Source organism: Aplysia californica, unplaced genomic scaffold (assembly GCF_000002075.1).
Source record: "Aplysia californica isolate F4 #8 unplaced genomic scaffold, AplCal3.0 scaffold01051, whole genome shotgun sequence".
Lineage (NCBI taxonomy): Eukaryota > Metazoa > Mollusca > Gastropoda > Aplysiida > Aplysiidae > Aplysia > Aplysia californica.
Genome location: NW_004798321.1, coordinates 49,630 through 62,119, shown reverse-complemented (window position 1 = coordinate 62,119; position 12,490 = coordinate 49,630). Strand labels below are relative to the sequence as shown.

Below are 12,490 nucleotides of genomic sequence, written 5' to 3'. Positions count from 1 at the left end.
CATCATCATCATCATCATCATCAACATCATCATCATCATCATCATCATCATCATCATCATCATCATCACCATCATTATAACAGGATAGTAAAACGATTAAAACCTGGAAGTATTTCCAAAATATTTAATGACACGTTCAACGTTTCACCCTCTATGGGCTTCTTCAGGAACATTCAAAATATAAATGACTAGATCTACACTAGCTGTAAAAATCAAAGTGCGTACATTCATGTCACAACGCTTAAAGGTAATCACACAGGGAAGATAGAACAAGCTACAATCATCATCCATAATATTATATCAACCTAATCACCACTGTGCCCAGTTGCTGGTTGATATTTACAAACAAACAAATGAACAAACAAACAAACAAAAACCACACTAAAGACTAACAAACAAACAAGTAAAAACCCTAAGAAACAAATTTAAAAAAGCAACAAACACATAATAATATACTCAACAAATCACATACACTCACAAAGCCAGTGGAAGGTATGGGATGTTTAATATAACAAGATATTTGTACGCCTTGTGCAATCCCTGAAAACAATAAGTTCCTACCAAACCACAACACACAGTAGTAGTTTTGAGTTGGAGGCTATCAACACATGTGTTATGAAGAATGTAACTAGCTGAGAAAAGACAGAAAATGGTCATCGTACATATATTATGATGAATTAACTACATGAGAAGATAGAACAGGCTGCAAATATATGTATTATGAACAAATTATGTAACTAACTAAATGAAAAAACGAAAAAAATCATCAATGCATGTATTATGACGAATGTAACTAGCTACATGAAAAGACAGAAGACAATCATCAATACATATATGATATTGTGCAGACTGTAACTAACTACATGAGAAAACAGAAAAAGCCATAAATAAATGTACATTAATAATGATGAATGTAACAAACTTCACGAGAAGACAGAAAAAATTATAAATACATATATTATCATGAAGTATGTAACTAACTACATGTGAAAACAGACAAAGGCCATCAATACGTGACCTATGATGAGTGTAACTAGGTGAGAAGATAGAACAGGCTACCAATACATGTATTGCGATGGATGTATCTAACTACACGAGAAGACAGAAAAAAATCATCACAAATGTATTATGACGAATGTAACTAGCTAGATCTAGTTGAGAAGACAGAAAAGGCGCGCCAAGCTCAACTCTCAGGGTTTGGTAAAACATTATGACGTGTTTCTCTCTGGCAGCCATTAGTGTGGAGCAAACACACAGAGAACGACTGAGAACAGACTGCAGGTTATAATTGTTGACTGACTGCAGGTTATAATTGTTGACTGACTGCAGGTTATAATTGTTGACTGACTGCAGGTTATAATTGTTGACTGACTGCAGGTTATAATTGTTGACTGACTGCAGGTTATAATTGTTGACTGACTGCAGGTTATAATTGTTGACTGACTGCAGGTTATAATTGTTGACTGACGGCAGGTTATAATTGTTGACTGACGGCAGGATATAATTGTTCACTGACTGCAGGTTATAATTGTTGATTGACTCGCTCCTCGCCATGTTGTCAGTTTTGCTTTCGCCAACATATCAGCCTGTCTATTACTTTGTTTCTTACTATCCCTGGTCTTTGTTAAGTTATCAAACAAACACTTTGTGGCACTTGGAAGAGCACGCATTCCTTTGTTAGTAGCTTGATCTGTTATGTTTGACAAAGATCTGTTACGTTTGGCCGTTCTGTTTGACTAAGACCTGTTTTGACAAAGATCTGTTAATTTTGACAAAGATCTGTTATGTTTAACAAGAATCTGTTTTGTTTGACAAGAATCTGTTATTGTTATGTTGTACAAAGATCTGTTATGTTTAACAAGGATCTGTTTTGTTGTACAAAGATCTGTTATGTTTAACAAGAATCTGTTATGTTGTACAAAGATCTGTTATGTTTAACAAGAATCTGTTATGTTGTACAAAGATCTGTTATGTTTAATAAGAATCTGTTATGTTGTACAAAGATCTGTTATGTTTAACAAGAATCTGTTATGTTTGTGTTTGACAAAGAATTCCCAGTCTACTTTTCGTTGACCATTATGTCATGTATTTATAATCGCACAACTCTACGCTTTTCCGTGACTCCACTGACAGAATCATACACATTTTACCGTTACCTCATGATGGGAGCCATGTGTCAACAGCCTCGTAGCATTCAAGGACAAAATGATTTATTCATATTGTACTATCCTGTTCTTTTACGTTTTACATAAACGAAGTGGAAGAAATAGATTGTTCAATTTCATGGGACACAATCATTTAGGAAGTCACAAAGTAGCATTCTAATTCTTCGGGTTGTGTCCCTTTCAGATTTATTTTCTTCTTTATGTTTCTTTTCCTCCTCTGACATCAAAACTCGACAGCCGAACGAAGCAACGAGCCACTTTCCTCGTGAGACGAAAAGATCTCCACCCACAAATTCCGCATGAGTCTGCAAGTACATTTGTGAACTTGTTGGGTTGCTTCTCCCTATTTCCCCACCCTCCCACTTTCTTTCCATTAACACTCGACAGGCGAGCAAAGAAACAGCCACTTTCCAAATGAGGCGACAAGATCTCTGGGTTCTATCCACAAACTGGACAAGACTAAGCAGGAACATTGTGGGTGGTTGGCGGGTGGTCTTGTGTGGTTTGCTCCTTCTTTCCTATCAAACATCTATCCCCCTGATCTCTCCTCCTTCTATTTTGCGTTTGTTTCTCTCTTGTAACCCTTTTTTGCCTTTTATCCTCCGCTTATACCATTGTGGGTGTCGCGGGAAGAAAGAGACGTCTCTTGTAACAACACCTCTAATTCCGGCACTTATAACATGACCTTATTGTGTTGCAAGTAGCCGTAAAACAGTTACTACAACGAAAACTAGCAAGAACACTTGAACTTGTTGGGTTGTCCTTCTTCCAGCGCGTGTTTGTGCAAGTCCTCCAGGTGTTGTTTGAGCTGGTGAGGGATGATGTCGATGGTGAGCGAGGGCAGGCGGGAGGCGTGCAGGATGATCCGGCCAATCAGAGACTCCAGGATCTTCACGGCGCTCAGCGACTTCCGGGTCGGGGAGAGGTCAAGTTCAAGGTACTGCATGTCTAGCTGGGAGGCCAGCCGCTCAGCTTGATCGGGGCTGATCTGTGGGCAAGACAGACAGTTCTAACAGACGGCAGACAGTTGAGACAGACTAAGACTAAGACAGACAGCTCGGCCTGATCGGGGCTGATCTGTGGGCATGAGAGACAAACAGTTGAGACATGATCAGAGACACAACAACAGACCGTTGAGACATGAACTGAGAAAACAACAGACATTTAAGACAGAGACGTAATCAATGAAAATAACAACAGACAGTTGAGACATGATCTGTGAACACAACAGACAGTTGAGACAGAGGTATGATCTGTAAACACAACAGACAGTTGAGACAGAGGTATGATCTGTAAACACAACAGACAGTTGAGATTTTGATATGTGAACACAACTGACTGTTGAGATTTTGATCTGTGAACACAACAGACAGTTGAGATTTTGATCTTTGGACACAATAGACAGTTGAGACATGATCTGAGACACAAAAACAGACTGGGACATGGCATTTAGTTTTGTTTGTGATTTTTGTCCTCGCCCCCATCGATAAAATTATTTTGATCACCCAGACGGTGGGCTGCTTCGACCTTGCTTGTGAAGGTTGACCGGGTGTCAATGGGAAATGTGTAACGTTACAGAAGTTGCACCTCTGTCTATTGAGCAGTGGTTCTTTTTATAGGCGAAAAAAAAAAAACGCATCAAGGAGAAATGCTAAAAAGAAACAAAAACACAAACAAACAAACATACGAACACGTACACACAAAAATATAGATAAAAATAATCCTAATGACGAATACAAGACTAAAAAGGCTAAAACAGAAACTAATGAAGGCATACGAGAAGGTTGTCAGATGGAGGCAAGGAGATAAAGTACGGAGAAAGAAAGAGAGAGAGCAAGAGAGAGAGAGAGAGAGAGAGAGAGAGAGAGGGAGGGGGGCAGAGAGAGAGAGGGAGGGAGAGAGAGAGAGAGATAGACAGAGACACACACAGACAGTCACAGAGAGAGACACAGACAGACAGATAGAGAGAGAGACACACAGAGAGACAGAGACAGACAGAGAGAAACCTTTGCCTCACTTGTCGTTTATTGGACTGTGAGTTGACGCCGACCAGGGTTGTGGACATGGGCTGTTTGCTGGTGTACATCTCTAGGTCTGTGTGCCTGTGGGGTGGGGGGGGGTCAGATAACAAACGATATTATTACTTGTTATGTGCTTTCAGTTGTTTATCTGGTGGTCTGACATTCGGAGGTTTGGGCTCTGCCATGCTACACTGCCTCAGAAACATTACATGAAGAACAAGCTCCACGCCATCTCGTAAAGAGATCACAAAACCAATAAGAAAGTGAGAACCAGAATTGGAAATACAATCGGGTGAAATGAAAAACCCCTGGCCTGAGTGGAAAGACGCAAGCTGAAGTTGTAGTGGGACACCACACGATTGAGACTATCCTACTGGGGAAGGCACAAGGAGGGAGACGGAGAGGTAGACCCAGGAAACGATTGGAAGACAACATCAAAGAATGGACAAGTCGTGACTAGCACTACTGATAGCTGAGAGCAGTGAGGAGTAGAAGAAGCTGGTTGCAAATTCTACGAGACAGATGAAGGTAATGGTTCTCTAAATGTCAATCAGACTACGAGATAGGGGAAGGTGGTGTCTCAAATGTCAGCCAGACTACGGTACCCGGTACAGGTTAGGAAGAAAGATTCAAAGAATAGCCCTGGTAATGGCCAGGTGGGATCTTTTAACTGCTATTTTTTTCTGCTTCCAACGTTGGTTTCCTGCAAGGTTAAAACAAACCGAAATGTGTCAGGCGAGGATGAGCGCGGACCAGAATGAAACAAACACATGGGTCGCCACCACTCTACGAATGAGCGACATTTCTGTTGCGAGTTCGTGTTGACGTGTCCATTGTTATGGACTGGGCAAAAAAGGGACCGCTCTTCTCAAATACGATTTGTGTATACATGAGTTGTGGGCGGGGCTTGGGTCTCTATAGGTTATGACGGACCACACGCTTCCCTCACCAGCACTTGAAAATTCAGTGTTACCTATCGGTCAACTTGGGTAAACATTGGAAGCGACCTAAGCAACATTCATTCAAGGGACTAGATCAAGTAATAACGACAGGTGAAAGGATTATGACGGCTCGTCCACAGCGTCAGGAGCCCATTTATAATTTTTGACAAAGTTTTGAGCTATGAGAGATTTATGCATGGCCTTCTAATACAGGCTTTTTTTGTTGTTGTCGGCCGCGATGGACAGGTGGCCATTTTACATAGTGAAATTATATATTTTCTAAAAACGCAACGGGGAGGGGGGGGATTGAAAATGGTCGCTTGTACAGGTAGCCGTATTTTACAGGTGGCCGTCATGGCAGGTTCGACTGTAAGTGACACACAAAAAAGCCCATTAACGTCTAGGTAGTAACAGGCAAACAGGACTAAAGTACAAATTGCACGCACATGTGCATGTGCCACAACGTATTCATACCGATATGTCTAGAATCTATAAGGAAAGATAGTTGTGCTGTGTAGTAGCTCGGTACTATTTAATTAACAAAACCGTTTTTTTTTTAAGAGCTTTGCAATCTAACGTTTATAAGGGAAAAAACATATAAGGAATTTTTAAAAAAAACCCCATAGGAAGAAGCCCGAGCTAATGTGCTATTTCTTCACGCCTGATGTTGCATAAACACAAGCGCTCTCTCTCTAGCCATCAGCTGACTCTATCTACAGTGATGGTGGTGTCTTTGATGACGGCTGCAAGTTTGGGGACTACAGGCTAGGTCCACCGAAGGTGACCTCTAAACCTCTCAGGTCGGCAGCAAGTAGGCACTGTACACCAATTGTCCTCACTTTACTTAGGTGGGAATGGGTACATGGCCATAGACAGCGAAAGATCTAGTCAGTATGTTAGTGTTTTAGCGCCTATAAATGGCCGCTTTCACTGTATGCTTCTCAAGAAGTTAAGGTTGTTTCAGAATGCTCTCAGGTCTGCTGGGGTAATAGTACCGTAATAGTATAGATTGTGAAGCGCACAGAGCTTGCTGTTGAGCGGGGATTAGCGCTGTATGGTATCTAGTATTATTATTAAGTAGGTTCAAGGAAGGACATTGGCAGAGACAAGAGCCGGTTGGAAAAAGACGGGATTGGGGGAGGGGGTGTCTTTGTTTTTTATTTTTTGTTTTACTAAATATAGAAAAGTGTCATGAGTGACGTGCACTTTAGTACATGTGGTAGAGTTTAGTTTTGTTTTGTTTTGTTTTGTTGGAGTTTCATGCTTTGATAATAGTATGGCGGACAATGGTGTGTGTGTGAGAGTGGATATGTGTGTGTGTGTGTGTGTGTGTGTGTGTGTGTGTGTGTGTGTGTGTGTGTGTGTGTGTGTGTGTGTGCGTGTGTGTGTGTGTATTTGTTTGTGTGCACCGGGATCGATAAAAAAGATTAACAACAGTAATGATAATAATGCTGAGGGTCAAATTCCCGATTTGTTCACATTTTCTGCCTGTTAAATCCCCTAGAGTATTTTCCTCAAGCTAAGCGTTTTCCTAACAAAGACAGCAGCACCACACACTCGAACAATGTTCTTAACGCGACGTCCGCTTCAACTTTCTGTGCACTACGTGTATTCTGATACTCTGATCTCTCAACAGCGCCTGGGCGTTTGGAGCGGTTTTGTTACACTTAGAATTTGAAAAAGAAAATATATAACGTTGTTATTCGTTCTGATCTTTACACCATTGCTTCCTTCATCCGAAATGTAACAAGACAAGCATCCTTCGAAATATGCAAATTCATGTTTCTGGTTGATGTACAGTGGTTCGACATAATGTGGCACAAAATTGCCCCCAGTCTGCGGCTGATTAGAAGAATATTTTTTTTTTTTTTAAAATAGAGATTTTACGGCGCTCGCAACTGCATAAGGTCACATGAGCGCCAGAAGATTAGAGGTGTTACAAGAGAGTAACAAACATAAAAAAGAAGAAGGGGAGATAAAGACGATAGATGTTGGATAGGAAAGAAGAAGCAAACTACATCAGAGCACCCGTCAACCACCCACGATGTATACAGTTGTGTCGGCTACGTCCTCAAAGGATTCAGAGAAAAGAGAAAGATGAATCACCAGGTGTATACACGGCTCAAGAAGACTGACAAGTAACCCACCAGGCATATGGCCCACAAGATGTATACACGACAAAAGGAAACAGAAAAGAGAACCCGCTAGTTATAATACATGACCCACAAGATACATGACTGAGAGAAACAGAAAGGTAACCCTCCAGGTATATAAATGACCCACCATGTATATACATGACTGAAGGACACAAAAGGTAACCCTCCAGGTATATAAATGACTCACCAGGTATATATACATGACTGAAGGACACAAAAGGTAACCCTCCAGGTATATAAATGACTCACCAGGTATATACATGACTGAAGGACACAAAAGGTAACCCTCCATGTATATAAATGACTCACCAGGTATATACATGACTGAAGGACACAAAAGGTAACCCTGCAGGTATATAAATGACTCACCAGGTATATACGTAACTGAAGGAAACAGAAAAGAGAACCCACCTGGTGTATTATACATGACTGACGGAAACAGATGACCCACCAGAAATATTACAAGACCCACCAGGTATATACATGACTGAAGGAAACAGGTGACCCACCAGGTATATACATGACTGAAGGAAACAGATGACCCACCAGGTATATACATGACTGAAGGAAACAGGTGACCCACCAGGTATATACATGATTCACCAGGTACATGAACGAAGGAAACAGGTGACTCACCAGGTATATAAATGACTCACCAGGTATATAAATGACTCACCAGGTATATAAATGACTTACCAGGTGTACACATGACTGAAAGTGTCCGGTTTCTCGGCGTCAAACATGAGAAGACATCCCTGGGAGCCGCGGTAGAAGGAGGCGGTGATGCTTCGGAACCTCTCCTGACCTGAGCCAGATAGAAGACATTTATCTTATTATTTTACATCACTTATTTGTTTATTTATTTATATATTTTTTCATCTATGCATTTATTTCATGGAAGGAAGTCATTTCTGTTACATTTGTTTATTGTTTCATTTATTCACTATTTTAAGTCATGTAGTCATTTTGTTTTCATTCATACATTTACTATATCTTCCATTTATTAATTTTACAGCATACAGTCATTTCTTTTACAACCTTTTATTCATTATTTCATTTATGCGTTGTTTTAGAGCATACAGAAGTTTCTTTTACATTCATTATTTCATTTATGCATAGTTTTCATTGAGTGCGGTCATTTCTTTAACATTCATTTATTTATCATTTCAGTCATACATTATTCTTATAGCAGACATTTATTTAGTTAACATCCATCCGGTTAGATCTATTATTTCACTTACGCATTATTTTTTTAAGCATACAGTCGTTTCTTTTATACTCGTTTACTTATTATTTCATTCATTCAGTATTTTTACAGCATGCGTTTATTTATTTATTTTGTATTCATTTATTATTATTTCATTCATTCATTCTTTTTATAGTATACAGTCATTTCTCTTACATTAGTCTACCTATTATTTAATTCATTCATTACTCTTATAGCAGACATTTATTTAGTTTACATTCATTCAGTTAGATCTATTATTTCACTTACGCATTATTTTTTAAGCATACAGTCGTTTCTTTTATACTCGTTTTCTTATTATTTGAAAACAACAACAACAACTTATTGTTATTCTATTCATTCATTATTCTTATAGCAGACATGTACTAAGTTTACATTCATTTATTTGTTATTTCAATCTTGCATTATTTTGTAGCATAAATTCATTTCTTTTACATCCATTCATTTGTTATTTCATTCAATCATCATTTTCCAATCATTTATTTTTTCATTCTTTCGTAAATCTATTATAACACATCCAACAAAATATCCAAAATACAGTCTGAGATGAACAAGACGACCACACGTAGTGGAGGAGAACAGTGGGCGTCTTAGAGAGGTGTTCGTCTGGGGAACTGTCATTATGATAGGCCTACAGATAAACTAAACAAGGGAATAGGGGTGGGGGGTGTCATTTGTAAAGGTGAATCTCTTGGATAGGTGGTTGTTTGAGTAGAATCGAGTGCATTTGTAATTATTGCCCAACCTCTCCTTCTGAAAAAAAGTAAGAAAGAACAAAACAAAACAAAATAAAAATTTTACTCGTCAACCAATCAAACAAACAAACCCCTCACAAAAGACAAACAAACACCCGAACAAGAAGGCAAAAAAAAAGAAACCAAACAACCAAACAAGAAAGAAAAAATCAAACAAACAACAAAACAATACAAAACAATACACAACAAGGTCAAAAAAACCCCCAACAAACACAAAACAAACACAAAAACACCAAACAATTGTAGGAACAGCACCCCCAGTATCCGCCACTTTGACCAGGATTCTCTTCTCGTTCTTCAACCAAACAAGAAAACAAACAAATAAACAAACAACCAAACCAATACCAAACAAAACAAAGAAACCAAAAAAACCCCCAGACAACCAACCACAAGAACCCCAAAACAAATACCAAACCACCAAACAATCGTAGAAAGAGAACACACCCCCAGTGTCCGCCACTTTGGCCAGGATCCTCTTGCCGTTCTTGCACATGTCCATCTCCACGTGACCGTTGGGCCGGTAGTCCAGACACCTGGTGGGGGAGCCCGTGACGTCAGGGTCGTGGTCAGCCAGCAAGGCCAGGAAGGAGCTCTTGCCCACACTCCTGTCTCCTAGCACGATGATCTTCACGGTGAAGTCAAAGCGTGTGCTCGTCATTTCGAGGAGATATGTTTAGAACAGGAGGAGTCGAATGAACTACTGTAGTTTGATGAGTGGTAGGTTGGTATTCTGTCTGTTGCTCTCATTGGACGTATGGACTCACGTGTTGTGAGGTAGGAGTAGGGGCATCATTGTCTTAAATGCTGATAAATGAATGAATAAACAAATAAATAGACAAATAAATAAATAAATAGATAAATAAATAAACAAATATATATATATACACGAATAAATAAATAGATAAGAATGAATAAACAAATAAATAAATGAATAAATAAATAGATTAATAAAACACAAATAAATAAAGGAATAAGTAAAACGGTAAATAAATAAAGAAACGTAAGCGAATAGACAAATAAATATAAAACGTAACAGTTGAGTTGAAAGTTGCTTGCTCCCTCTCAAATGTTTATTCAGATTGGCAAGGTCAACAGCGACTAAGATCTCAGTAAACAGTGGAGAACGTTCCCAGAATTCCCCAGCAAGCGGGCTTATAATAATGGCCCATGCATCACAATTCTCTGTCGATGTCAGGAAAGAAAACTCAGTAACGTAACAATTCCCTGTAGATATCAGGAAAGAAAACTTTCGAACGTAACAATCCCCTGTCGATGTCAGGAAAGAAAACCCTCAGAAGAAACAATTCCCAGTCGATCTCAGGAAATAAAACTCTGTAATATAACAATGAGTATTGCTCCGTGGGTCGAGGGTAGATTATGACGTCACTTCGCCACCCAAAGATGTCTCGAGATCTCACTTTCTCTGCCCGGAAGATTTAGGATTGCAGACCTCACGGCGACATGTTCCAAACTACGTTCGTCTTTCACTTCCGGCTCATCAACTCGTCAGAGAAGTGTCCTGTTGTGTTCTCCTAGGGCAGTCAGTTCTGACGAGGGGAAAACAAAAACAAATTAAAGAAAAAATAGCAGGAAAAACAGGAAAACAGGGTGTGTTGCCTTCACGTTGTGTCAACAAGGTTTTTGGGGGTTTTTAAAAAAACTTTTTGCTTGTTTGCTTTTTGTTTATTGTTCATAGTGTATGTAGCCTTCACATTATGCCCCAAAAAGTTCAGTTTTTAAAATATTTGTTGTTTTTTAGTTTTGTTTGTTTGATTATTTTTTAATATTCTTTTCCTTTTAAATTTTTTTTGGGAAAGTCGGGGGGAGGGTGGGTTGATTATATTTTGGGTTGTTGGTGTGCTCAGCGTCTAGATTGGAACCTGGGTCGTGAGCACAGACGTCACAGCGTTGTACCAGCTGACCTAACAGCGCCGCCTTGTGACAGCGAGTGTCGCTGGAAACAACAGTGTTGTTTCATCTCCCACTGTGTCGTTATTCGTTCCTCTAAAAACAAAGAAAGCCAGCAAGATCTCTGATTATGATTTTACTAGAACTGATGAAAGGTATAACACCACAAGTATAAAAATAGATAAAAAGCGTTATAAACGACCCATCACAACCCCTTTCCACGCTGATTGTAAGATCACGCAGCGGCAGATATGTACCTCCAAAAACAAAGAGAGAAAGATATAAAAGAAGTTTATTACCATCTAGCATAAGGTTATTGTCAGAATAAGCATCAATGCGAATTACTCTTTCGAATATGTATCTATATAACTCTAAAGGTCTTGTAATTAAATTCCTGCATGTGGTTGAATGATGCATCTGATGTGAAATGTACATTTTGTCAGCTTTACTTCTCTTTTCATATTGAATTTTAATGAGAGTAATATATCATTTACATTTTTATGTATACCTGCATGTGTTTTTACGGTCTTGTACAGCCAAGAAAAATTCCCCGCTCGGATAATTAAGTATCATCTTATCTCTTTCTCTCTTATTTTATTTCATTTTAAACTTGACTTTTCACTTAGTCTAGTTGACCGTTGGGGCACCAAGGATGAACGGGCAACCACTTTTCTCCATCTTTCTTTGTTTCCAGCCTTTCGAATGGCTTCACCCAACTTTAATTCTGTCCATTCCTCTAGCTCTATGCTGTCTTCCAATCTCTTTTTCTGTCTATCTTTCCTTCTCCCTCCTCGCACGGTGCCCTGTAGGATCATCTTTGCAAGTCCTGTTGATCTTGTTATGTGCCCATACCATCTCAGTTTGCGCTTAATTCACAGGTGCCGTACCAGCGATCAAACACTTAATTAAAACAATCATGATTAATCATAACGATGATGATGATGATGATAACTCAGATAACATAATTATCATTGTGGTTACGAGTGCTTAGAACACAAGAGATGGGAGAACAAATTAGTGATGTACTTGCGATCAAACGTCAAACATACAGAGACCTAACGTTCTACAGGTATACAAGCGATTGAAGGTCAAACACACTGACCAAAAATAGAGTCCGGAGAGCCAAAAACCACAAGTAGGGCAGATTTGCGGTCCCAGTAAGTAGGCTAACTAGGCTTATTGATATAACCACCACGTCTCTCAGCTCGGCAGTTCATCAGAAAGAACGAGTTTATATATATCTATATATATCTATATGTATATATATATTACTGTTCTTTTATATTATGCATGTGAAT

The 12,490-nt window shown here is 39.2% G+C and overlaps 1 protein-coding gene across 1 annotated transcript; it reads right to left on the bottom strand.

Annotated features, from left to right (window-relative positions):
- Nucleotides 1-2,895: 2,895 nt before the first annotated feature.
- LOC118478848 (ras-related protein RABC2a-like) lies at nt 2,896-9,942 on the bottom strand. Its single transcript, XM_035973183.1, has 5 exons — nt 9,729-9,942; nt 7,980-8,088; nt 4,183-4,267; nt 3,505-3,582; nt 2,896-3,153 (listed from the first exon to the last, which is right to left on the bottom strand). The coding sequence occupies exons 1-5, from the start codon at nt 9,940-9,942 to the stop codon at nt 2,896-2,898; spliced, it is 744 nt and encodes a 247-aa protein (XP_035829076.1).
- Between the last annotated feature and the right edge of the window lie 2,548 nt (nt 9,943-12,490).

Excerpts from the sequence above, each read along its gene's own strand:
- LOC118478848 (XM_035973183.1), bottom strand. The coding sequence starts at position 9,942 with ATGACGAGCACACGCTTTGACTTCACCGTGAAGATCATCGTGCTAGGA. Across the intron at positions 4,268-7,979 it reads TTCAGTCATGTGTACACCTG|GCACACAGACCTAGAGATGT; the intron begins GTAAGTCATTTA and ends CCCACCCCACAG. Across the intron at positions 3,154-3,504 it reads CACAGATCAAAATCTCAACA|ATCAGCCCCGATCAAGCTGA; the intron begins GTCAGTTGTGTT and ends TCTTGCCCACAG.